The following is a 27079-nucleotide window of genomic DNA, read 5'->3' on the forward strand; positions in this document are numbered from 1 at the left end:
CTCCCCTGCAGCACTGGTAAAAAAACTCGCAAAGAACTCAGTCCCAGCTCTGTTCAGATGCAACCCGCCTGGCTTGTACCTGTCCCATCTGCCCCAGAGCCAGCCCCAATGACCCAAGAATCTAACGCCCTCCCTCCTGTACATCATTCCAGCCATGCATTCATCTGTCTTATCCTCCTATTTCTGCATTCAATTGCATCTGGCAATGAGACTAATCTGGAAATTGCTACTTCTGAGGCCCTGCTTGCTCATTTTCTACCTAGCTCCCTACATTCAGCCTGCAGAACCACATCCTTCTTTCTGCCTATGTTGTCGGTACCGATGTAGTCCATGACTGCTAGCTGTTCACCTTCCCCTCTCAGGGTGCTCTACAGCCACTCAGAGCCATCCTTAGCACCAGGGAGGTAACACACCCTTCTGGGCTCAAGCCTGTGGCCACAGAGACGCCTATCTATTCCCCTAACTATCAAATCACCTATTACTATTGCTCTTCCAGACTTCCTTTTACCCTCCTGTACAGCTGAGCCACCCGTGGTGCTTTGAATGTGGCTCTGGCTGCACCCTCCAGATGAACCATCACTCTTATCATTATTCAGAACTGAATACTTGTTGGAGAACGTGATACACTCGGGTACTCCTGTATTACGTGCCTGTTCCTTTTTGACTGTCCGGTGATCGCCCACTCTCTCTCTCTCCCTGCAAATGCTTAAGCTGTGGGGTGACCTCATCTATAAATGTGCTATCCATGTAACTCTCAACCTCATGGTGCAATCCAGTGACTTCAGCTGCTGCTGACGTTCTACAGCCCGGAGCTGCTGCTACTGACGACACTTCCTGCATGAATGGTTATCCAGGATATTGGAAGCACCCTGGAGTCCCCACATGGAACAGGATGCACACCCAATTTTGGAGTAGCTCTACCATTTCTCTATTTATTAACTAGTAATCTTGTTACTGCGACTAAACCTTACTACTGGTAATAAATTTATCAATGTTAATAAAGCTTTACCAATATTAATAAAATTTACTACTATTAGTAAACCTTGGCAATACTGATAAACCCCAGGCATACTAAGCGCACTTTGCTAGTGGCAATAAACCTTACTTAAGAATAAAATATAAGGCTCATCAGCTACTCGCACTTGTTATTGAGAGTTAATAGTTTTTAACATTTTTTAAACTCCCAGTTTGTAGATTCAATCCCTAGGCAACAATACTCACTAGTCAATCACTTTACAGCTTTCCTGTGATATCACTGTTCACTTTTTTTCAAACTCAGGGTGGTCATGATTTTCTCTCTACCCAAAAGTAAATGCTTAACTCTCACCGCTTTATCCCCCGAACTCTTACTGCTCTGTCTTCTGAACTCTCACTGCTTTATCTCCCGAACATTTGCTGCTCTATCTCTCGAACACTCACTGCTCCATCTCCTGAACTGTTGTTGCATTATCCGCCAAACTCCCACTGCTTTATCCACTGAAGTCTCGCTGCTTTATCCCTGAAACTCTCACTGTTTTATCCCCCGAACTCACGTTGCTTTATCTCCTGAACTCTTGCTCAAAACATTTTACCGCTAATGAAGTACTTTTTGGTGTAGTCCCTGTTTTAATGTAGGAAACACAGCAGCCAATTTGCGTATAGCAAGCTCCCACAGGCAGCAATATGATAATGGCTAGGTAATCTGACTTTCTCGTGATGTGATCGAGAGGCAGTCCAAGAGAACCAGGCAGGTAGTGCAGGAGTTTCCTGAGGTCCCATTCGCTTACTGGTTTTCCATTTTGGATATTGGTGAGAGCGTGGTTCCTCAGAGGATTACAGTTGGAGTCAAGTTTGTGGCACCACGGGCAGTTCAGTGGCACAGGAGGGGAGGAAGAAATGGGAAAGAGCATAGTGATAGGGAATTTGTTAGCTAGAGGAACAGGTAAGTGTTTCTGTGGCCATAGATGTGACTCCAAGATGGTATGTTGCCTCCCTGGTGCCAGGGTCAAGGATGTCACAGAGTGGATGCAGGACATTCTTTTGGGAGAGACTAAACAGCGAGAGGTCATGGTCCACATCAGTACCAATGACTTAGGTAGGAAGGGGGATGAGGTCCTGAAAACAGATTTTAAGGAGCTAGGAAGGAGATTGAAGGAGATGGCTAGAGAGGTAGTGGATGCATTGGTGGTTATCTTTCAAAATTCTGTAGATTCTGGAAAGGTTCCTGTGGACTGGAAAGTAACCTCACTATTTAAGAAGAGAGAAAGCAGGACAATGGAGAACCACAGACCTGTTAGTTTGACGTCAGTAGTAGGGAAAATGTTCGAATCTATTATAAAGGATGTGATAATTGGGCATTTAGAAAAGAATGGTAAAATTGGATAGAGTCAACATGGATTAATGAAAGGGAAATCATGTTTGACACACCTGTTGGAGTTTTTGAGGATATTATTTGTAGAATAGATAAAGGAGAACCAGTGGATGTGATGTATTTGGATCTTCAGAAGGCTTTTGATAAGGTCCCAAACAGGAGGTTAGCAAATAATATTAAAGCACATGGGATTGGGAAAAATATACTAGTATGGATTGAGAATTGGTTAACAGCACAGAGTAGCAATCAGCAGATCATTCTCAGGATGGCAGGCTGTTACTGCAAGGATCAGTGCTAGGCCCACAGCTTAGCACAATCTATATCAATGATTTGGATGTGGGGGCCAATTGCAATATTTCCAAATTTGCTGATGACAGCAAAATGATTGGAAATGCGAGTTTTGAGGAAGATGCAAAGAGGCTTCAAGAGGACTCGGACAAGCTAAGTGAATGGGCTAAAACATGGCGGATGGAATATTATGTGAATCAGTGTGAAGTTATCCACTTTTGTAGAAAAAACAGAAAGGCAGAATATTTCTTAAATGGTGAGAGGTTGGGAAGTGCAGGTGTCCAAAGGGACCGGGGTGTCCTTGTTCATGAGTCACTGAAAGTTAGCATGCAGGTGCAGCAAACAATCAGAAAGGCAAATGGTATGTTGGCCTTTGTCACAAGGGGATTTGAGTACAGGATTAGAAATGTCTTGCTGCAGTTGTATAGAGCCTTGGTGAGACCTCACCTGGAGCATTGTGTACAGATTTGGTCTCCTTATCTAAGAAGGGATATACTTGCCATAGAGGGAGTGCACCAGAGGTTCACCAGATTAGTCTCTGGGATGATGGGGTTGTCTCATGAGGAGAGATTGGGGAGACTGGGTCTGTATTCCCTAGAGTTTCAAAGAATAAGGGGTGATCTCATTGAAACTTACAAAATTCTTACAGAGCGTGACAGGGTGGATGTAGATAAGATGTTTCCCCAGACTGATGAGTCTAAAACCCATGGGACATAATCTCAGAATAAGGGGTAGGCCATTTAAGACTGAGATGAGGAGGAATTTCTTCACTCATAGAGTGGTGAATCTTTGGAATTCTCTATCCCAGAGGGCTGTGGAAGCTCAATCATTGAGCATGTTCAAGATAGAAATTGATAGATTTCTGGGGACTAATGACATCAAGGGATATGGAGATAGTGCAGGAAAGTAGCATTGAGGTAGATGATGAGCCTTGATTTAATTGAATGGTGAAGCAGGCTCAATGGGCCAAATAGGCTGCTCCTGTTCCTATGCTGCTATGAGAGATAGCTATTGGCCAAGACACCAGGGATTACTCCCCTAGCTTGTCTTTGCAATAGTTCCACAAGCTTTTACGGTGCCTCGGTTGAATTCTCATTCCAAAAGACAGTGTCTCCTTCAGTACTGCATTGGAGTAGCAGTTTTGATTTTTATGCTCAAGTCGTAATGTGTGACTTGACCCTACAATCTTTTGGCTTAACAACAGGAGTCCTACCAACTAAGCCACAGCTGCAACAAATAATAACACTTGATTTATGATTCATCCAGTCAGTGGTGTTTGGACTGATGCCCACTGTTAGTTTTATTTTACTTTTACATTATAATAGTGTAGTTGACAATAAGAGAAATAACATGTGTACTCCCTGTAGCAAAGACATTGGACTGTAATTTATTACCCCACTGGGCATGTTTCTAGTGGAGTGGGAAGTAAAATAGGGTAGGTGCCCATGCCACCACCTTACCCCTCAACCCTGAGCTCACCCCTATAACAGGCACTGAAATCGGTAACCCGCCCACCAAATTTAAGTAAGTAATCAATTGTCAGTGGGGGAACATTTAGGAGACAGCGATCATTGTATTATATGTTTTAGGGTGATGATAAAAAAAGGACAATTGGCAATCCAGAGTAAGATTAATTAATTGGACAAGAGCTGACTTCAATGGGGCAAGAACAGAGCTGGGCCAGATAAACTGGAACGAAAGATTGGCCAGAAAAACTGTAGCTGAACAATGGGCTGCCTTCAAAAAAGAATTGGTTCGGGCACAGTTAAGGTATATTCTATCGAAAGGGAAAGGTAGGGCAAACAAATCCAGAGCTCCCTGGATGAAAAAGGAGATTGAAGTTAAGATAAGAAAAAAAAGTGCGCTTATGTTAGGTGTCAGGTAGAAAATACAATTGAGAAGTGAAAGGAATACAGAAGGTTCAGAGGGGAGGTGAAAAAGCGTATTAGAGAAGTGAAGACAGATTATGGGAATAGACTGGCAGCCAACGTAAAGGGAAATCCCAAAGTCTTCTATAGGCATATAAATAGTAAAAGTGTGGTAAAAGGAGGAGTAGGGCCGATTAGATACCTAAAAGCGAATTTACACGTGGACCAAGGGGCCATGGCTGAGGTATTAAATGAATTCTTTGCATCCGTCTTTACCAAGGAGGTAGATGCAAGCCAGGCCATGGTGACAGATGAGGAAACTCTGTCACTAGAAGGGTTCAAAATTGATAAGGAGGAAGTGTTGAACAGACTGTCGGTGCTTAAAGTTGACAAGGCACCGGACCAGATGAGAATCATCCAAGGATATTGAATGAAGTGAGAATAGAAATTGCAGGGGCACTGGCCATAATCTTTCAGTCTTCCCGAGACTCAGGGGAGGTGCCAGAGGACTGGAGAATTGCAAACATTACGCCCTTGTTCAAAAAAGGTTGTCAGGATAAACCCAGCAATTACAGACCAGTCAGTTTAACTTCAACAGTGGTGGGCAAGTTTCTAGAAACAATTATTCAGGATACAATTAGTAGAAACATGGAAAAATATGGGTTGATAAGGAAGAGCCAGCATGGATTTCTAAAGGGGAAATCGTGTTTAACTAACTTGCTGGAGTTTTTTGAAGAAGTAACAGAAAAGGTAGATGAGGGTAATGCTGTTTATGATACATGGATTTTGAAAAGACATTTGATACAGTGCCACACAACCAACTTGTGAGAAAAGTTATTGCTCATGGAATAAAAGGGACAGTAGCAACGTGGATACAAAATTGGCTGAAAAATAGGAAGCAGAAAGTAATGGTCAGTGGATGTTTCTCGGGCTGGAGGAAGGTTTGTAGTGGAGTTCCCCAGGGGTTGGTATTAGGACCTTTGCTGTTCCTGATATATATTAATGATCTAGATCTTGGTGTGCAGGGAATAATTTCAAAGTTTGTGGATGATGCGAAGCTTGGGAGTGTTGTAAACTGCAAGGAGGGCAGTGTGGAACTTCAAGAGGACATAGACAATTCATTGGAGTGGGCAGATAGGTGGCAGGTGAAGTTCAATGTGGAAAAGTATGAGGTGATGCATTTTGCTAGGAAGAACATGGACAGATAATATAAAACAGGGGTGAAATTTTGAAAGACCTGGGTGTATATGTGCATAGGTCATTGAAGGTGGCAGGACAGGTGGAGAGAGCAGTTAATAAAGCATATAGTATCCTGGGCTTTATTAATAGGGACATAGAGTACAAGAGCAGAGAGGTTATGCTGAATTTATATAAGGCCCTTGTTTGACCTCAGCTGGAGTATTGTGTACAGTTCTGGGCACCACATTATAGGAAGGATGTGAACACATTGGAGAGAGTGCAGAAGAGGTTTACAAGAATGGTTCCAGGGATGAGAAACTTCAGCTATGAGGATAGATTGGAGAGGTTGGGACTGTTTTCTTTGGAGAGGAGAAGGCTGAAAGGAGACTTGATAGAAGTTTTCAAAATCGTGATGGGGCTGGATAGAGTAGATAGGGAAAAGCAGACCCCACTCGTAAAAGGATCACGAATGAGAGGGCACAGATTTAAAGTGATTTGCAAAAGAAGCAAATGTGATGTGAGAAAAAACTTTTTCACACAACGAGTGGTTCGGGTGTGGAGTGCACTGCCTAAGTGTGGTGGAGGCAGGTTCAATCGAGGCATTCAAGAGGGCATTAGATGATTATTTGAATAGAAACAATGTTCTCGGGTACAGGGAAAAGGCAGGGCAATGGCACGAGGTCAAATGCTCATTTGGAGAGCAGGTACAGATACGATGGACCGAATGGCCTCCATCTGTGCCATTAAGATTCTATGATTTTGTGAATCAAGGGTCAATTGGGCTTGCTAACATGCCAGTTGACCCGGATAATGGGCTGCCCATTGCCATAACGTGGCTGGCGTTGGCAGTCGGGCGGTAGTGGGCAGGCTGTTTTTTTAAAAAAAAATTAAAGGGTGGGAAATACGGGGGATACTATCTTCAGGGGGTGCCCTTTGCTTATTGGGGGGCAGCCCCCCTAAGATAGCACCCCTACTTTCATCCGACTCGCCTGCTCAGTATGACCCACCATCCCCATCCCCCTGCCCTCCTTCCTGCCCAATACCCCAGACTTACCTTGCTCCTGGATCCATTGGGCCACCACCTTGGGACTGGTTGCAGCCCCAGTAGCGCTCACTAAACACACCTCGTGCTGCCAGGACTGCTGAAGCTGCTGGGGAATCCTATTGGTCGACAACTCCCGAGAGCGGGACTTCCTCCCCAGTGAGGGGTGGAAGTCCCACATGTTGGGCTATTTAGCCCACCTGCAGTGCATTGTGGCTGCGGATCCGGCTGGCATGGAATGAGTTGGCTCCATGCCGACTTTGCTTCCAGGGGGGAGCAATCCGCATCCCTTCCCCCGCATAACATGCAGCCCATTACTTTTGGTACGTTGTGGATCCGTCACCAGTTTGCCAAATCTATGTCTGTCCAAAGCCTGATGGGTTTACAACATCAGGTGAAATTATATACGAGCTAGAACAGCAGTTGTAGGTTGGTGTAAAGCTCCTGTCCTAAAATCAGATTTGCAATTTTAAACACATCCTATTACTTCCATCCACGTGGAGGCTTTTAATGAAAAGACTGATATCATCTTGAAAATCCCACAAGTAGTTTATCTCATTTTACAATGCTTATTGAGGATGACAAACCTTAACTTCAGGTTCGAGTTCCTTTTTGGACAGCAGAAATCTCATCTTCCTAGCGTAAATTGGAATTTATTTTAATTGTGCTGCGTAAGGCCATAGAGAAGTGTTAACTGTGCAAAGAAGAAGCATGTGAATCTTTTTCAACATTTAGTCATTTGGTGGTACAGAACATGTGGTGATTCAGTATTGCTGAGAAAAGAGACATGTTGAAGATTTTCGTCTTGCACTCATCAGGACACTTCGCAAGGATGCCAATACAAGGGGAAAACAATTTATACTGTATGGGGAGAGAGTGCTGATTGGTTGGCCAGTGGACTATGATTGGTAGAGGTGTTGCCATGATGAATGCATCAGTGATGGTGACTGACAGTTAACTGCCAAGCATTGATTGAAATTTAAACCAGGCAGCTTGGCCCTGATTGGTCAAAGCATTGCCCTGAAGAATGAGTAGGCGAATGGCTGTCTCTTATTTTGTTTAGCTGAAACAGGTGCAATGTGTGTACATGTTCTGTCTGCAAAGAACAGGGCCCTGTGTATTTATATATGTAGCTCCTAGTGCACACAAGTGCGCCACACTGTGAGCCCAACTGACAGTCTTAAATTGGTTGTCAGCGTAATTCTTATCATGCTAAGGATTATTTAGCAAATGTTATCCAATCACAGAATCACCTCTAACACTGGACACTGTGTTATGAGTTTTGCAAGCATGAGCTGGTTGGGTGTGGACTGTACCTTGCCTGTTGCAAACAGTGGCTGGGACATGCTGTTTGATATGATCTGCTAGTCTTTGGGACATATGGCCTACATACCTAGCATCACACTGGCACTGAAATTCATATACCACCTTACTCACTTGTGTGATAGGCAAAACGTCTTATCGCTTGACAGCAGCACCATGTTAGTAGTGAATAGCACTCATGTTGTTACTGCACAGTAACAGCATGAAACACCCAGCTTCATCTGTTGCTCAAAGTTCTTTTTAAAACTGCTTGGCAGTTAACTGTCAATCAACATCACTGGTGCATTCTCCATGGAAATACCTCTGCCAATCAGAATCCACTTGCCAATCAATCAGAAATCCCTTCTCATACAGTTTACATTGTTGTTTTCCCCTTATATTTATATTCTTGTGAAGTGTCCTGATGAGTGAAAGATGAAAAGCTTTGACATGTCTCTTTTTTCAGCAATTTTGCAACACTGTTCTGGAAATTAAATAAGCATTAGTTATATATATCCCTATTATAAAAGCACATACCTGTCTCCCATCAGAGTAAAAGGAACAAGGCGAAGCTGTACCCATCATAAGATGGCATAATCACATTTCTTCATCAGCAACAGCTTGTATAGATAAAGTTCCTTTAAAGTAGTAACACTTCTCAAGGTGGTTCAGAAGAGCATTAACAAATATTGATACACAAACAGAGATATTCAGGCAAGTGACCAAAAACTTAATCAAAAGAGGTAGAATTTAAGGAGGGGGGTGGGGAGTGGAGAGGTTTAGGGAGGAAATCACAGAGCTTTTGGACCCCAGGTAGCTGAATGCATGTCTGCCAGAGGTAGAGTAATTGAAATCATGGATGTGTAACAGGCCAGAATTGGAGTATGGGGTTCTCAGAAAGCTGTAGGGCTGGCAGAGGTTACGTAGATTGGGAGGAGAAAGGCCTTGGAGGGATTTGAAAACCAGGAGGAGAATTTTAAAATCGAGTCACTGCCGGACCAGGAGCCAATATAAGTGGGCAAATGCAACGGTGATGTATGAAGGTGATCTCGTACAAACATATCAGATCTGTGTTTTAGTAAGTTGTTCCCAATTGTTTTTGTTCTATTCTGTGAAGGTGCACCAAGATTTTATTCTTTTTTTCTCTTTATGTTATGAGCACTATCATAAAATAAATTCTTATTTACATGGGAATGTGGAAAATAGACATGCTCCTTACTTTACTGAAACTCCAGGTCAGTCAAGCTGAAAACATTTAACCTAACAGAATAAATGAGAAAGATAGAGGGTTAGGTTAGCCCAGAGAGGGAGAATGGAGAATAATAGCACATATACATCTTACTTCAAGTTAAAAAGGAAACTAATAGCTTACTCATGATGAACTCAGTCTTCTCCTTGATGTATTCCATTTCTTACAATCCAAAAAAGAATGGTTTTGTTCAGAATATGATTGTTCAATTAATTTGTTATTTAGAATAAATAAGGATTATTACACATGTCGACAGTTTATTCGTATTACTCGTTATGCAATGTGAGTTGTTCATTGTAGTCAATGCAAATAAATGTCCTATTCATGTCATGATTGTAATGCTATTTGTCTCCATTAAATAATAAATAAATAAAATAATGAAGAAGAAATAGTTTTGCTCCAAGTTTACAAATTAGAAGATACAAACATTACTGCCAAAAGCTTGGTGCTCTTTTAAATGCTTCTACTGGAGAGCAGTAAATGGAGGTACAGTTCCATCAGAAGTAAGGGTTTCAACTGTTAAAGTTCCCAACAGGTGATGAAAAACTTCATTTGATTTAGTCTCTAACAGTTAAACATAACTTTTACCAAGTAACAACAAAAATGTGTATTGTAACATTCAGCTGGTAAAGATTTCTGCAGGATCCCACTTTATACTTGATCCTGGCGTACTTTAGTGCTGTTGTTCTTTAGTGCTGTTGGTGTGTCTGGGAATTTGCAAGGAGAAAAACGCACATTTATCTCTTACGAATACATTTTAACAGTATTTATATGACTCTGAATCCCTCTTTCAGACATCTTTCATCTGAGGGTCCCTGAATCAACGACGGTTGCTTCTCTAATTGGTAGAATAAAGGCCAATGATGCTGATGTTGGGAAGAATGCCGACATAGACTACAGCATCGTTCCTGGAGATGGGCTGAATGTGTTTGGCATTACCTCTGATAAGACCACACAAGAAGGAATTATAAGTCTGAAAAAGGTCAGGATTGCAATAATGTTTCAAACAATGTAAAACAAAGGTTAAACAAATTGGTAACACTCAGTTGCAGTTTACACTACAATAATTGTCTTCTTTAGATCATGATGCTGAAAATTCCATTCAGGAACTGTGAAAAACATCTTCCCTGCTAAATATCAGTACTGTCTTCTTCTGCCCTATCATCGTTATTTTCTCCTCATTCTTTTTCTCACAATCACTATTTTTTTCCCTCTCTCACTTCACACCCTTCCACAAATCTGTCCACCTTCACATTGCTATTCCATACCATGCTTGTCCTTCTGACTGTCACGGCTGTCTTTCCCTCTTTCAAGATGATTTTCTCTTCTCTATCTGAATTTACCTACCTCCCAATCTCAGTTCCTCAAATGCTCAGACCTAACTGAAGTTCGACATGAAGCACAATATATGTTTTTTTTAACTGCCATCAATTCTCAGTTCTTCTTCTGCTATTACAATTGTGTTTAAAACTTATAAACAAAAATACATTTGCATATAATGTGTGATAAATTAACTCAATATGTGCCATAATGATAAACAATTAAGTAGTCGTTTGGTAGTACAGAATTGAGAATGCTGAAAAAAGAAACATTTTTGACAAAGCTTTTTGTCTTGTGCTCATTGGGACAATTCAAGGAAACACCAATGTCAGGGGAAGCAACATATTTATTCTGTATGAGAAGAGAATGCTGATTGGTTGGCAAGTGGATTCTGATTGGTTGAGGCATTGCCATGGAGAATGCACCAGTGATGGTGACTGACAGCTCCATCATTGAGTATATTCAATTTGGGATAGATTTTTGGTCTCTGAAGAGAGATGGGGGTGGTGTGGGAAAGTGGTAAAAGATCAGTTATGATTCTGTTGAATGCTGGAGCAGGCTCGAAGGGCCATATGGTCTTCTGCTCTTATTTCCTCTGTTCTTATTTTATTTTTGAGTATTTGATGGAACTTTAAAAAATAAAGCTTAAAATGGCTATTAAATTACCTGAAATACTGCAAACCTTGGCAATGCCTTTTTACGGTTTTATGTCCAATATTGATTGCCTTAAGTCAACTTTGGTTCTTATATCATACCTAATACTTGCCCAGTGTGGTTTAAGTGATATTGTATGTCTTCTTTCCCAAAGCCGTTGGACTATGAAAATAAAAAGTCATACGTCTTCAAAGTAGATGCCATAGATCCCCATCCAGATGAACGTTTTCAATCAATGGGTCCTTTCAAAGACACAGCCACTGTGAAGATCACCATTCTGGATGTAGATGAGCCTCCTATATTCAGCAAACCCTTTTATGTAATGGATGTTTATGAAGATACCAATGTGGGCAGTATTATAGGTGCAGTGACAGCACAGGATTCTGATGTTAGCAACAGTCCTATCAGGTAGGCCAAAAACATTTCATCAAATTCTTAAAGAAAGAAAGATTTGCAGTGAAGCACTTTTGAAGTGTAGTCACTGTTGTGGTGTAGGAGCATTTTGGAAAAACCTTGGTTCTAGTTCTCACCGTGCACATTGCTAACTCTGCCTACACAATACTTTAGAAATCATGTTGAAATACCAGCTGAGTCATGAATGATACACTGGAGCTGCAGTGACAGGGTAATTAATTATTAATTGACTATAGTGGGAAGGCTTCAGGGCTGATTATCCAGCCTGTAAAGGTTTAGTGTGCGACCATATGGAAGACGGGCATTTGACAAGCTTCTTAAGCAACTGAGTAAGAGCTTTACTGAGGTTTTCAAACCCTCCAGGTTTTCTTTCGGATCAGCTGCATGACCATAAAACACACATTTGGTAGTTTGGTCACAGGCTGTTCTCAACAATCTTATTCTCAAAGTTCTCAGACAACCTGTCACTCAATGAACATAGTTAACTTGACTTGAGGAGGGCTTCCAAAGTTCTCGCAGTTCCTATTAAAATAGTGGGCATTCCCATCAGTTTCGGCAAAAGGAGAAACAGTTTAAGGCATGTTTAAAACAGTTTAAGACACTAGTTAGACCTCAGCTGGAGTATTGTGTACAATTCTGAGCGCTACACTTTAAGGAGGATGTGAACACATTGGAGAGAGTACAGAAGAGGTTTACAAGAATGGTTCCTGGGATGAGAAACTTCAGTTATGAAGATAGATTGGAGTGGTTCGGGTCTGGAATGCACTGCCTGGAAGTGTGGCAGAGGCAGGTTCAATCGAGGTATTCAAGAGGACATTAGATGATTATTTGAATAGGGATAAAGTGCAAGGGTAGGGGAAAAGACAGGAGAATGGCACTAAATCATAGGCCTGAATCTTCGGCTCGGCGAGCGGGGGCGGGCCTGCTCGCCGAGGCGCAAAATGACGCGCAGTGATGTTGGGCGGGAGACCCAATGTCACCACACGTCATTTAGATTTTCAGTGCGGTGGGCAGGCAGCCAAGTCGGCTATGCACCCGCCAAACTGTCACAGGCCTATTAAGGCCATTTAAATATCAATTAAATTTAAAAGCTGAGCTTCCCGTCCAACCTTAAGACTGGCGGCAGGCGAAGAGCCCAGACAGCCTTCGCATTTTTCATGGAACCTCACCCACAGGCGGGTTGGGGTTTCATGAAGGGTTTATAAATTGAATAAAAATTTTCATAAAAATTCATTGACATGTCCCAGCTCATGTGACAGTGTCACATGAGGGGACATGCTTTAAATTTTTTTTCTTTTTATTAAAATTTTGGGAACTTAAACTAATCTCCCTAAGGCATCTCTGTGCATTTGGGAGATTTCTGCACTCTTTCGCGCAGGCGCCGACTCAGGGAACCGCCCCACTCCCCGGCCTGCACATAGAGCGCTCAGCGCTTCCAGATGCACGTCACGCTGGGTGGGCCTTAATTTGCACGCCCACTTAAAATGGCAGTGCGGACTCGATCGGGGGCACCAATCAGGTCCGTGCCTGCCCCCGCACAACCCCCCAGCCAATGGGGGTAAAATTCTCCCCATAATGTTTATTCAGGGAGCTGATGCAGACATGATGGGCTGAATGGCCTCCTTCTGCACCAAAATAATTCTGTGATTCTGGGAAGTTTTGGAAAATCACATAGAAGAATATAACTCAGCCTGGATTGGTTGTGAGCTTGAGCTCAGTTGGACGTATGGACGTTATTTCCCTTTGTCACTTGTTCTCAAAGGGATAGGGGATAAGTGGTTCAAAGTGAACAATTAATTAATTCAAAAGCAAAATACTGCGGATACTGGAAATCTTAAAAAGATACAAATGCTTGACTAAGTGCTTCGGCAGCAGCTGTGGAGAGAGATATTCAGCTTGATGACCTTTCATCAACTTGAATTAACTAATTTATTTGAATTGGCACAGCTTTAGTTTTTTTTTGATTCAGCATCTATACTTTCTATAAATGGGGGAGGCAGTGGTGTAGTGGTATTACCACTGGACTAGTATTCCAGCAACCCAGGGTAATGCTTTGGGGACCCAGGTTCGAAATTTGAATTCAATAAAAATCTGGACTTAAAAGCCTGATGATAACCACAAAACCATTGCCGATTCTTGTAAAAACCCATCTGGTTCACTAATGTCATTTAGGGAAGGAAACCTGCCGTCCTTACCTGGTCTGGCCCACATGTGACTCCAGACCCACAGCAATGTGGTTAACACTTAACTGCCCTCTGAACAAGGGCAATTAGGGATGGGCAATAAATACTGGCCTAGCCAGAAATGCCCACATCCCATGAATGAATACAAAAGAAAATCACCTATAGATCCAATGACTGGCACCTGTTATGGTTTATGAAAGAGTGAAATGGTGTCTAAACATGGACAGAACTAGGATTGTATATTATATGCAGTGTTACAACAATCGTGGTTCACATCAAATGCAGACTATTACATGGATTCTTTTGAACAAATCTGACTTTCAGCTAACAAGATCCCAACAACCTCCTCTGGCAGTTTAGGTGGGAAGAAATGATCCCATGGTAATACTGGAAGAAGGACAGGGATTTCTCCCACAGTTTTGGCCAACATTCCTCCTGGAGATAACACCACCAATAACAATGGAAATGATTGGTCATTGTATTTGCTGTTTCTGAGACATTGCTAAACACAAACTTGCTGTCACTTTTATTTACATAGCAACAGTGCCTACACTTCAGAAGTAGCCCATTGGGTGTGAAGTATTTTAAAGTGTCTTTGGCAATGACAAGAGCTCCAAGATCTTTTTTTTCCTTTTCTATAGAATCAAAATGCAACAGCAGCTCTTAGATCCATCAGGAGTAATGGAAATTAGAGAATGGATTTTCCCCGACATGCACATGTCAAGCAAATTATTTTTAAGGGCTGAATTTTGCCCTTGTTGGGCGGGTGAGCCCAACCAACTCGGCGGTGGGCGGGCAGCCGGTCACCACCGCCGAAACGGGCCCCGCCGCCATTTTAAGTGGGCGGGCCAATTAAGGCCCGCCCAGCGTGACATCCGGTGGGAAGTGCTATGCGCTCCCTGTGCAGGCGGGGGATTCCCCAAAAGCGAGAGTGCGCTGTTTCACGCATGCGCACGGAAGAGCCCACATCTCCCTAAGGCTAAGTGCTGCCTCAGGGAGATCGCTGAAAGGTTTTCAAAGTTTAAAAATAGAAAAATAAAAATATCATTAACATGTCCCCCTCATGTGGCAATGTCACACGAAATGGGACATGTTAATAAAAAGCACAAAAACTTTATTAAATTTTTAAAAGACTGACATGAAACCTCATCCCGCCGGTGGATGAGGTTTCATGTTTTTTCAGAAGCCCACTGGGCAGGTCCTTTAATTGTTTCAATGATCCTGTCAATGACCTCAATTGGCCATTGACAGGTCGGCGGGCGCACAGCTGATTTTGCAGTGCCCCCGCCTTCCTAAAAATTTAAATGGGGCGGGATGAGGTCGGGAGTTCCTCCCAACGTCATCCCGTGTCATTTTCGTGTCGGGGAGCAGGCTCCGCCCCCTTCTCGCCGACGGAAAAATTAAGTCCCAAAAGTCCAAACAATTTCAGGGACCATTTGATTGGCTGAGTACATTTCTTCATAAGATGTGTACACTGTTTCCAATACTCAAAGATAAATAATGGCCATTTGAGTGAGATAGCAAAGGGCTCCTGGTGTCAGTTGGACAATACAACGGCAATAAATCACTGCATTCAGAGGCAAAGGGGGAAAGAGGAGAAAACTATTTAAAAACTCCAGCCGAGATTCTCCGGCCCTGTTGTGGGTAATGCGGTGTGCCAGGTCAAAGCCCATTGACTTTCAGCAGGGAAGGGCCAGAAAATCCCGGCCTTAAATCCACAACAAAAGTTTGAGATGAAATCCAGTAATGAGCTGTTGATCACCACTGGATAAAGATGCAGTGACTGTGTTTCACTTGTTAAATCTTGACATCAGTGAATATTTTGATGAGATCGTGCTGCTGGTGGGGAGTCTTGAAAATAACACAGACTCATAATGCTGCTCCTCGGTGGTCAATTTCAACCAATTCTATTTATCGGTCGAACGTGTCCATCATCGTGGCAGCTTCTGGAAGGGTATAATTTATATTATTTATGGATTTCTTTATCAAATTCTCACAACATCTCAAAGTGCTTCACATCAAATGAATTACTTTTTAAGGTTTAGCTGTTGCGAGGTGGTGTGTTACAGTTCACTCATGGACTCTGAGTTGCTGTGGCAACATGGACTTTCACATGCATGTTGCAGTCTGCAGTTATGGGGCGTGATGGTAGAGGATTCAACATCCTTTCTATCACGTGGCTGACCAGGAACCTCTTCCACTCTTATCGTCTACCATTGGTGTTTGTTGGAAGATTTGCAACCTGTTACTCAAGCTGCTTGGCTGCGTTGTGAATGCATCTTCCTTGGTCATCAAGTATTGGGCTGGACTTGAACCCAGAGCTTCTGGCTCAGAGGCAGGGACACTAGCTACTGCACCACAAGAGTTCCGTTGTTATGTCGGTAAATCTAAATCTAGCAGCCAGACTATGCAGAGCAAGCTCCCACAAATGTAAATGTAATCCACTGCCAGCAAAGACCTGACTCAAAATAGATTAAGCCTTGACACAGGTATACCTATGACTCACACAGTAACATTGAGGAATCACAGTGTTTTAATAAAATTCATAAATGCTATGTTTGTGATTTCAAAGTGCAACCTTATTTTGGATTTAGATCAAGGTTGTAATCCAAGAGCAAATGAATTAAATTGGCCAATTTGGGTAAAGTGCATCATGAAACATCATAGGGAACCGATCATTTAATCATCTATTCTGCTCCCTGAACAGCCTATAGGCAATCTCCTCAACCAATTTAATCTCCTAAAGGAAGTTGTTGCATTCATTCTTCCTGATTTTCAAGAGTAACTAAACAAAACCCTAGAACGTTTGTGTAAATATCCACAACAGGGCTCTTTCCGTCTGGTCTAATACTCTCCACTATCAACAATCTCTTCCTCAGTGCTACATTCCAATCTGTTCAAATATTGCTGAATTAATCTATTATGACCATTTTGGGATTATAGTGATAGACTAATTACAATAATCTAGTATTTTGTATTGCATTTTAATAGGACCCTAATCATGGTTTAACTTGTGAGATTCTTCCCTATTGATTTTGAGTTCCCTTTAGGAAAACATATTTTACACTGTATTTGCATTCTACCCAACACTTCTGAAAGCAGTGTGTGTGTGGGCAGTTGCAGTCACATTCGTTAGTAATATCTTTATTGGTCACCACAGGGATAACACTGAACAATCAAACTGATCTGTTGAAGTTACATCATGAAGGGGACTTTGAAGGCTGCAATCATTTGGAAAATAATTCAGAAGATCTAATTTTTGCCATAATAAGCTAACAAGCATGTCCACTACAGGGAATCTGTGGCATGTGTAATCAGGGAAAGTAACTGTGTGGCTCTTGAAACAATCAGACTGAGGAATCCTTATTGAGAAAGGCAGGGGCAATTTTATCCTAACTCCCTGAAATCCCACCGAATGGGATAATTATAACGCACCCAGGAAACTGATGGGATTGGATGCAATGTTGGTTTCACACCTGCTTGATTTCACTCTTCATTCAAGTCAATGAGTAGTATTTGAGTGGGTGTAAGGCCAATCTTCTATCTCATCCCACCCAGAGAGATAAGGAGAGTAAATCTATTCACACAGGGAGTATGAACCAATAATTTAAAATTAGATTTAAATCATGTACAGAGAGCAAAATAAAGATTTGGAAAGAAAGATGAGGTTAAGAGAAATAGGATCATAAGACGTAGGAGCAGAAGTAGGCCATTTGGCCTATCGAGTCTGCTCTGCCATTAAATGAGACCATGCCTGATCTGATAATCCTCAATTCCACTTTCCTGCCTTTTGCCCATAACCCTTGATTCCCTTACTGATTAAAATTCTATCAATCTCAACCTCAAATATACTTAACAACCCAACCTCTCCAGCCCTCTGTGGCAAAGCATTCCACAGATTCACCACCCTCTGAGAGAAGAAATTCCTCCTCATCTCTGTCTTAAATGGACGACCTCCTTAAATCTACAATACTAATTTCCTTCTGAAGATGCGAGACTCCAAACTTGTAAAATTACCTCTTCCAGGCTAGAGGAAATGATTGGCAGGAATTGTAGCTTATCACACTGTTAAAAATTCACTTCTATTTGAATACACCAGACTTAATTTTCTCTATTATGTTTAGTAGATAAGTAATGAGTAAGTATATTAACTTCACATACATACATGGATTTCAATGCTGAATGTATCAGCCAGATACTGTTATAGAGCAGCCTGAGTTGAAGCAGGGTAACTTGGACTATACAAACCAGATTCTGCATTTAACTCTGCATACCCGTACTGCAGAACTTACTGCTTGATTTATTCCATGGTACTGCTGAGTGCGAATAAACTTACCAACAGCCCCAAAGCAAAATTATCCATGCCATGATTTATAGCATGCATTTTTAGAAGTCATACCTCTGCCCAGTAGAACTTCATATGAATGAATTATTGGTTTTACCCCAGTGTTACAATATTACAATATTTCAAATACTTCAACTATTTATAAAAATCTGAATTAATGTATGATAGCCAGTGTTATAATACTTCAAATACTTCAATTAATTATGAAAAAATATATTCATGTATGATTATGTATAAAATTAGATAAGTATTGTTTCATAGATATTCATTCATGGGATGTGACAAAGCTGGCATTTATTGCACATCCTTAATTACCCTTCAGAGGTGATGGTGAGCTGACGCCTTGAACTTTTAAAAACATTTGTTCAAGGGATGTGGGCTTCGCTGGCTGGGCCAGCATTTATTGCCCATCCCCAGTTGCCCTTGAGAAGGTGGTGGTGAGCTGCCTTCTTGAACGTTGCACAGAAGCTGCCTTCTTGAACCGTGAACCCACAGTGCTGTTAGGGAGGGAGGTCCAGGATTTTGACCCAGCGACAGTGAAGGAACGGCGATATATTTCCAAGTCAGGATGGCGAGTGGCTTGGAGGGGAACTTCCAGGTGGTGGTGTTCCCATCTATCTGCTGCCCTTGTCCTTCTAGATGATAGTGGCCGTGGGCTTGGAGCATTTATTGCCCATCCCTAGTTGCCCTTGAGAAGGTGGTGGTGAGCTGACTTCTTGAACCGCTGCAGTCCATGTGGTTTAGGTACACCCACAGTGCTGTTAGGCAGGGAATTCCAGGATTTTGACCCAGCGACAGTGAAGGAACAGCTGATATATTTCCATGTTGGGTTGGTATGTGACCTGGAACAGAATTCCAAAGTGATGGCATTCCATTGCATCTGCTGCCATTGTGGCATCTTGTAGATGGTACACACTATTGCCACTGTTCACCAGGGGGGAGTGAATGCTTAAGATCTATTCATGGAAAAATGACAAGTAGTTGGAAAATAATTTTTAAACTGTCTTTTATTGTCATGAAATTTTGAAATGGCTAGAAGTTCAATGAAGTGATGTGTTGACTTGTTTGTTAATAGTTCTACACCCTGCAAGTGATATAAAGTAATTTTATAATTCCACATTGCCTTGTCTTCTCCTGCTACAAATCAGAAATCCACTTTCCACAATTTTCTGACCATTTACGTTAATATTTGGAAAGCCATGGGCAGCATGCATCTATTGCTCACACTATTGGTGGTAAGACTGAGCACCAACAGTGTGATCATAAAATTACTCCATAATCTCATTTTCATCCTTCTTTAAAATCAAGGCCTACAGAGGGGCCCCCTTGAAATTGGAGATGTGATTGATGGCTTCAAAACCATCACCAAGTTTGCAAGCTTTGAATGGCAGGATTCAAGTGAGACTTACTAATTCCCACTTTGAGTGCAATGAATATTTAATATTCAAGGATTTCAGACCTGAATCTCACATTATTGTGAATGGTTTAATATAGCCAGCACACTGTAGCATCAAGAATTAACAACACACTAGCCACCTGGCTTGGAGTTGAGTTACGCAATCGGATTATTGTTTCACTTTTCCGCTGCAATTCATGTTGTCCTGGAAGTGGATTACATTTTGAGGCAAATTGATGGGTTGAGATTGTAGCTAACATCATTTAAGCAATTATTTGCTAACCTACAAATGTAATAATTATGTGAATCCTTTAATTTATTTGACCAGAGCTAATCTAGTCAACAGCTTTGCCAATTAGCATTTATTTGTGTCGACTGAAAGTGTGTGTATTGTTTTTTGATTCAGTCGTTAGTGGTTTTGAATTTGCCCTGAAACTCCTTAAAAATTTAAACGTCTATAGCATTTTCCTAAATTAAATTCAAAATTGCATTTTGAAATATTGACCCAGATCTCCCATTCTCCAGATGGTTGTACCCTAGAGGCATCCCAAAAGATAATCTGGGGGATGCACCTGGAAGTCCTCATGTGCTGAACGCATGGGAATTTCCTAGGAAGTTTCAGCTTCCATTACACAATGCCCCTGTGCCCGGAACCCTCCAAAACTCGATTTAAAGTCGGAGACTTCGCTGGTTCCAACTCATTAGCAGAATAGTTACCCAGGAAACGATAGGAGGATTAAAACCAGTTCTAACTCCTGGGTAACTATACTACTGAACCCCCCCTCCCTGACAACCATCCCCCCTACCCCACGGAACACCCTGACTACTCCCCCATCCCCCGATCACCCACCCTGCTCCCCCTGACCACCTGACCATCCCCCCCACCACCCCCCAACAACCCCCTGATCACTCAACTCTACTCCTCACTCCGACTACCCCCACCCTCTGACATACCCTCTACCCACTGACTACCCTCCCCACACACACCCCCACCTCCCTGCCTCCACTACTACCACCACCCAGCCATCTCTCCCGACCACCTGACACCCCTCCTCGCCATGACACACCCTACCCCCTCACCCACTTACCCTACACACTTACCTTCTTTCCGTAGTTTGTCAACGTGGCTAGGACCTTTAAACTTAGCGGAATACAGCAGCTAGTGCCGGTAAAAGGGTTGTGGCTTTGATTTCTCCAACGCTCCTATACTACACTAAAGGGCTCTAGGAGCAGCTATGCTCCACATTTCTCAGCAGGCCTGCGTCAGAAGTCCGGTGAGAAATGTGCAGCTCCATTCTAAGGCAAGGAAACAGGAATGGAGAAGGAATCTTGTGGGCTATTCCCTTCCCCTGGATCTGCTACTGAGACCCTTGAGGTTTGGAGGGCTACTCTGGATGTAAATGACTCAGTGTTACACTTTACTTGTGTTACAAGCAACGCTTTTATTAATCTAAATCCCTCAGCATATAAATTGATCTCAATGTAAAAAATACTGATACAAATACCTGCTGATGTATACTCACAACCGAGTTGCTTGGTTTCTTGACAGGACAGATTGGGTGGTCAAACAGTCCTGTGCTGTAACTCACGTTGATAGCTGACCAGGCTATTCTTTCTCCCGACTGCAGCCACAAGTCTCTTGCACATCCGGTTCTTATAACCTTCTGTCAGATCTGCGGACTACATTTATAGTGATGTCGCTTTCTCATTGGAACAATGCTTTCAGCCTCAAGTTACACCCCAATGAGATGATGGGTCCTTGGGGTCATCACAACTGCCTGTATCCTGATTGCAGCATTCAAACCGCTGGACTGGTCCATTGTTCCAGGGTTCTGTGTGTGTGTAGATGCAGCTTAACTAGTTTCTGTCTACCTGCCTGGGCATGTTCTTTCTTTTTGTGGGGATGTTCTCTCTCCTCTGGTTGTTGTCTGTCCACAACCTAACCCCCTTCCTGTCAACTCTCGGTCCACCAAGCAACCATTTTGTGTTATACTGAAAATACATTGTTCAATCTCGAATACCAATTTTTAAAATTCATTCATGGGATCTGGGCTTCGCTGGCTGTGCCAGTGTTTATTGCCCATCCCTAGTTGCCCCTGAGAAGGTGGTGGTGAGCTGCCTTCTTGAACCGCAGCAGTCCATGTGGTGTAGGTACACCCACAGTGCTGTTAGGGAGGGAGTTCCAGGATTTTGACCCAGCGACAGTGAAGGAACGATGTATATTTCCCAGTCAGGATGGTGAGTGAATTGGAGGGGAAATTCCGGATGGTGATGTTGGTATGTCTTTTACATGGAAAACCAGTACGTAAATTGTTCCAAAAATCTGAATCAAAGAAACAAACTACAAAAAAAAATCAAAATATCAAGATCTGTAATAGCAAATATTGGGCAAGATCCACTCGGACAATTTCATTCTGATCTTGTTCTATCTTCTATATTGCAACAGCCAGTGGTTAAGTTACAGACGTCATTCTCTTCATTTACTGACAATTAACCCACCACATTGTATAAGTTGTCAGGTTTATTAACACTTTCATGCCCACATTCTGACAGTGATTGCCACTCCACAGAAGATTCAGACCATTAATTCCAACCTTTGAGCCAGGATTTTCCAGTCGGTGAGCGGGGGAGTGGGGCCCGTTCGCCGACACGTAAAATGCCGTGGGATGGCCTGGGGCGGAACTCCCGACGTCACCGCGCCCCATTTCAATTTTCGGGTAGGCGGGCGTGCAGTCGAATCAGCTGTGCACCCGTCGACCTGTCAATGGCCAATTGAGGTCATTGACAAAGTCATTAATGTAATTAGTGGACCTGCCCATCCAATCTTAAGGTTGATGGGCAGGCCGGGAGCCCTGGCGGGCATTAGAAAAAGCATCAAACCTCATCCACTGGCAGGATGAGGTTTCATGTAGGTTTTTAAAAATTTAATAAAAGTGTAACTAAAAGTGATGGACATGTCCCAACTCATGTGACAGTGTCACATGATGGGGACATGTCAGGGATTTTTTGTTTCTCTGTTTTTAACATTTTTTATTGTGGAGCCGATCTCCCTGAGGCAGCACTTAGCCTCAGGGGGATGAGTGTGTGCGCAGGCGCGAAAGAGAGCACTCCCGGCTGAGGGAATCCCCCCGTCCGCACAGGGAGCGCATTGCGCTTCCTTGCAGACATCACGCTGGGTGGGCCGTAATTGGCCAGCCCACATAAAATGGCGGTGCGCCCCTGATCGGGGGCGCCGATCGGAGGCGCACCTCCACGTGCTGGCTCCTGAACTTCCCCCCCAACGGAGGGATAATTCTGCCCTTAGTTTTGTCACTTCAAGTTTGTTTGGTTATTTTTAATGATGAAACATCTAACAATGCACAAATTATATGAAACTATATTACCTCAACACATTGCCCTTTCCACTCGATAGATTGTCCTTAAAATTTCCTCCTTTAATAATTTCTAAGACATCCGTTTTGATTTCTTATAAAAAATACCCTGATGTGCCTTTCTTGTATATCACTTATCCTGTTCTCAGTCAACTTTCCATATTTTTACCAACTGTTATTTTTTGGCATCTTTCATTCTGTGTTGATCTTTTCAGCTGAGCTGCATCTATAAGTGAATTAACCCAATGCTAGATACCAAGAAAGCTCCTGCATTTTGAAGCCCTTCAAGTATTGTCCTATTCTGCACAAAAAAAAAATCAGTATAATTATCCATCTGTTCATGACTAATTAAAGCAACCGTGGGGAACAGTCATAAGTATTTGTGGGATGTTGATAAGTCTGAATAATCAATATTAATTCAAGGATCCTGACTGCTTCCTTCAACAGTAGTGAAATTAACATAATTTATGAATTATCTTCACTCCCTCCGCATTGCATTTTCAGTAACCAATGTCCTTTAAACCTGATGTTTGCTGGCGGCTGGGAGTTGCATATGTACCATCCAGCACCTGAAGCTTCAGGAATTTGAGTCAGACACTGAGTGTAGGTGCAGGGATCAAATAGCGTCACCTGGATGTCAGTTAATCAGTTTTGCGTGTTTCACATTTCAAAAGAAATAATCGAAGGCTAAAAAGTGATGACAATGCACCATAAGTCAGGGTCAGTGTCAGACAAAGGGATCATAATCTTCTATAGGGAGGAATCCTCTAGGGGACAACTTAGATAAAGAAGGATCAGAGAAAGTGCACGGAGATTATCCTTTCATCTCTTGTAACACTTTAACCAGGATGTGCAGGAGGGAGAGGTTAGCCCAGCAGAGCAGAGACTTTATACACTTGTAGGGGTCAATTATACATTTATCCTACAATGTCACAGGGCCCAGTAATCGCAGGATGTCATCATTCTCATCAGTGAATCATCCGCAATGGCTTCTTTTCCCACAGACGCAGACATGATGGGCCAAGTGGCCTCTTCCTGTGCCGTAAATGTTCTATGATTCTATTCTGAAAACCTACCTCTTTGACCAAGGGCAGAATCGTCCCAGATTTGCACTAATTGCGGTAGTGGGCAGGTAAAACGATGTTATACACACCGGCCACCATGGCGGGCTTTCACGCCATATCATCCCAAACCTGCCGCATTAGTTATGCATTCCCAGGAAACACGCTGTTTCGTTGGCGGGGCGGGCTGACATTTGCTCGCTGTGCCATCACCTCACCACTTCACCAAGCCAGGTGCCATATTTAGAGTCCAGCCGTGTGCAGACACCTCAGTGCTTCCAGCCCACGACTACTGTCCATGATAGGCAAAAAGACTGCAGCCCCCAGGCTTAGTGGCGAGTCACTGGAACACCTTTTGGATGGCATGGAGGCCAGCCACAATGCTCTCTTTCCCCTATCTGGCCGCAGGATGGGCAGCAGCAAGACCAGCCAGGCTTGGGGGGGCAGAGGTAGTGGTGATCAATGCCAATGCGGCACAGAAGAGGTTGGCCATCCAATGCAGAGAGAGGATGAACGATCTTATCCGTGCTGCCAGGGTAAGGCAACCATCTCATCACTCTAAACTCACACACTCACAAGCCCATCACACATTCACTGGCATCTCACTCACTGCCAGCTCAAGGGACATCACCACTCACTCTCACACACACACCCTCACATGTCCATCTGGCCTCATCTCCTCTGGAGACTGCCTCCTCAGCTCGCACCATCTTGAGGCCACTTGCACAAATCAACAGCTGCCTCCCACACACCCTGGGAGACCCCCATCCCCCAGTACATCCCTCGTCCTGCAGCCTCTTCCCTTGCCTGAGGCCACTTCCCCCTCTTTGCCAAGCAAGCCCTAGCCCTGTAGCAATTGAAAGGCCACCCACATATGCCTGATCTGATAGGTAGAGACCTGCCATGTGCCCCCCTGAAACTGATGTGGTGCTGTCTGCGAAGCCTGGCGCTGATGACTGTGAGTGCTGACCGAAGACAGGTAGGCAAACAAACCTTGAAGTCCCGAGCAAGGAATAGCCCGCCAGGTGCATGTCGCTTATGTGCTGTTCTGAAACACGGTGGTATCTTCTCGTTGATGTGGGCGGATGGTCCAGCTGGGGTGGTGGGCGGGTGGGGGCGGGGGCCGGGTGAGGAGGGAAGGGGGGTCAATTCCAGTGGACAGGCCCAATAATGTTATATTACAATGAGGTCACCACTGTCCAATGCCGGGAAACACGGCCTGTCATTGGCAAGTTGAGCGGACAATTGTGAACTGGTTTCATGCCATTGTGAAACCGATCGTGCCACATTGTCCGCTCATAGCACCGAGCACCGTGCCCGACGCCAGCAGGCACAGAAAATCCCGGCCCAAGCCTTTGGCCCTCTGCCCTCACATCTCTTTCTAATGGTGGAGTGTCACATTTTGTTTTAGAATACTCCTTTGAAAAACCCTGGGATGTTTTGGTATGATAAAGGTGCTATATAAATACAAATTGTTGTTGTCACTGATGCAGTCTTCCTCAAATCATCTCTTCATCTCAACCTGTCCATGAAAACCCACCTTTCGGATAAGATTAGGATATTGTTCAGTGACATTCTGGTTGGTATGTATTCTATCCTACGGACACTTTGTCAATTCACTGAGGATTTAGCGTGATCACAAGATAAGTTTGAAAGAGGAAAGCTATTCAGTCTATTCATCTGGTTATAAGTATTAGGTACTTTGGTCACATACAACATGCCACCGCATTACCCTGTCTTTTTGGAAGGTAGACTGAAGACCATTCCACTGAGAGGAGGTACAATTATAAAGCAGCAAGCTGGTTTACTTTACACAGACCAACACGGAGGGATAGAATACAAGTTTCCAGTGAGATATATCCATCTCTTATCATTAAGTGCAATATAAAAAGTACAGGGTTTTGTCAATATTGTAAGCAAAGTGCAGACAATCCAGCTGCCCTTAGGTTAATTGCGCACCCCACCACCTATCTCTGTTACAGACTATAATTAATTGTATCGGGCCCTGCAGTCTCCCTGCTCTGGCTCTGTAGCTAGAAGGAGAATTACATGGAATCACACAGTAATTATGTTGTGGGCATGCTAACAGCATCATGCACACGGCAGAATGGGTATAGGAAAACAAGGGTGTCAGCGCAGTTTTGATTACATTGGCCATCGACCAGCGTATGCAACAACTTTGCTCATGTGCAGATCATACTTTGGTAGTGTTGTTAAGAGTTACAGTTACAGAAATAGGTTCTTCAGCAGAACCGGTCCACATTGGAGTCTGTCCTCCACCTCAGCAGCATCCAATTCCCATGTGTACAGTCCATTCACATAGCCCTTCAATCCCCTACTTTAAATCACTATGTCACATAGACATCGCTTCAATCACTAATTCCAGTAATGCATTCCAAAGTCTGTGTTTATTAAAAAAAAAGGCAAAAAAGAGCCTGTTGTCTGTCCTAAGTCTCTGGCACTTAATTTAATATGTAGATGATCCCTTGTCCAAGGTTCCTTAATCACTGGAAATGTTCGCTTCCGATGTGGTGTTATCAATCAGTTAATTATTTTAAAAACATCTATCAAACCATTCATATTTTACCAAAAAGCTGCCCTATTCTTTCAAGTCATTTTCCATATTTGTTTCACCGCAAAGCAGGCAACAACTTACTGAATCTAAACTGCACATTTACTGTTGCCGCAACATTATTTTTTAATGATATTTCACACACTACACCAGCAGTGATCTTTCTAAGGTTGACTGATTATTATATCATTGCCTGACATTCCCTGACTCTTGCGATAAAAGCCCAGCATTCCATTCATTTTTTTTTATATATGGCCTGATTCAGTTTGGGTGCTGTTTTTGTCTTACAGAATTGAAGGCTCAGTCCCCCTGCTTTTCCAACATCACCCAGACTTCCTCTATTCCAAGAATAATTACATGTATTATTTGAAAAAGAACAAAATGTACCCACCTTGCTGACATTAAGTTCCTTCTTCCACTCTGTTAACCATTCAACCATCTTATCAATACTATTTGCTGCACCCTTTGGTCTTCAAAATTACTTA

At 42.9% G+C, this 27079-nt stretch overlaps 1 protein-coding gene across 2 annotated transcripts in view; it reads left to right on the top strand.

Annotated features, from left to right (window-relative positions):
• LOC144679216 (cadherin-12-like) overlaps positions 1 to 27079 on the top strand; it is a 245825-nt gene that overhangs the window by 134725 nt on the left and 84021 nt on the right. For both annotated transcript variants that reach the window (XM_078539654.1, XM_078539655.1), the window contains exons 6-7: positions 10073 to 10260; positions 11407 to 11660. In XM_078539654.1, the coding sequence (XP_078395780.1) occupies positions 10073 to 10260; positions 11407 to 11660 (442 nt within the window). The remainder of the gene's footprint in view (positions 1 to 10072; positions 10261 to 11406; positions 11661 to 27079) is intronic.

This window comes from Cetorhinus maximus, chromosome 3 (genome assembly GCF_964194155.1).
Source record: "Cetorhinus maximus chromosome 3, sCetMax3.hap1.1, whole genome shotgun sequence".
In the NCBI taxonomy this organism is placed as follows: domain Eukaryota; kingdom Metazoa; phylum Chordata; class Chondrichthyes; order Lamniformes; family Cetorhinidae; genus Cetorhinus; species Cetorhinus maximus.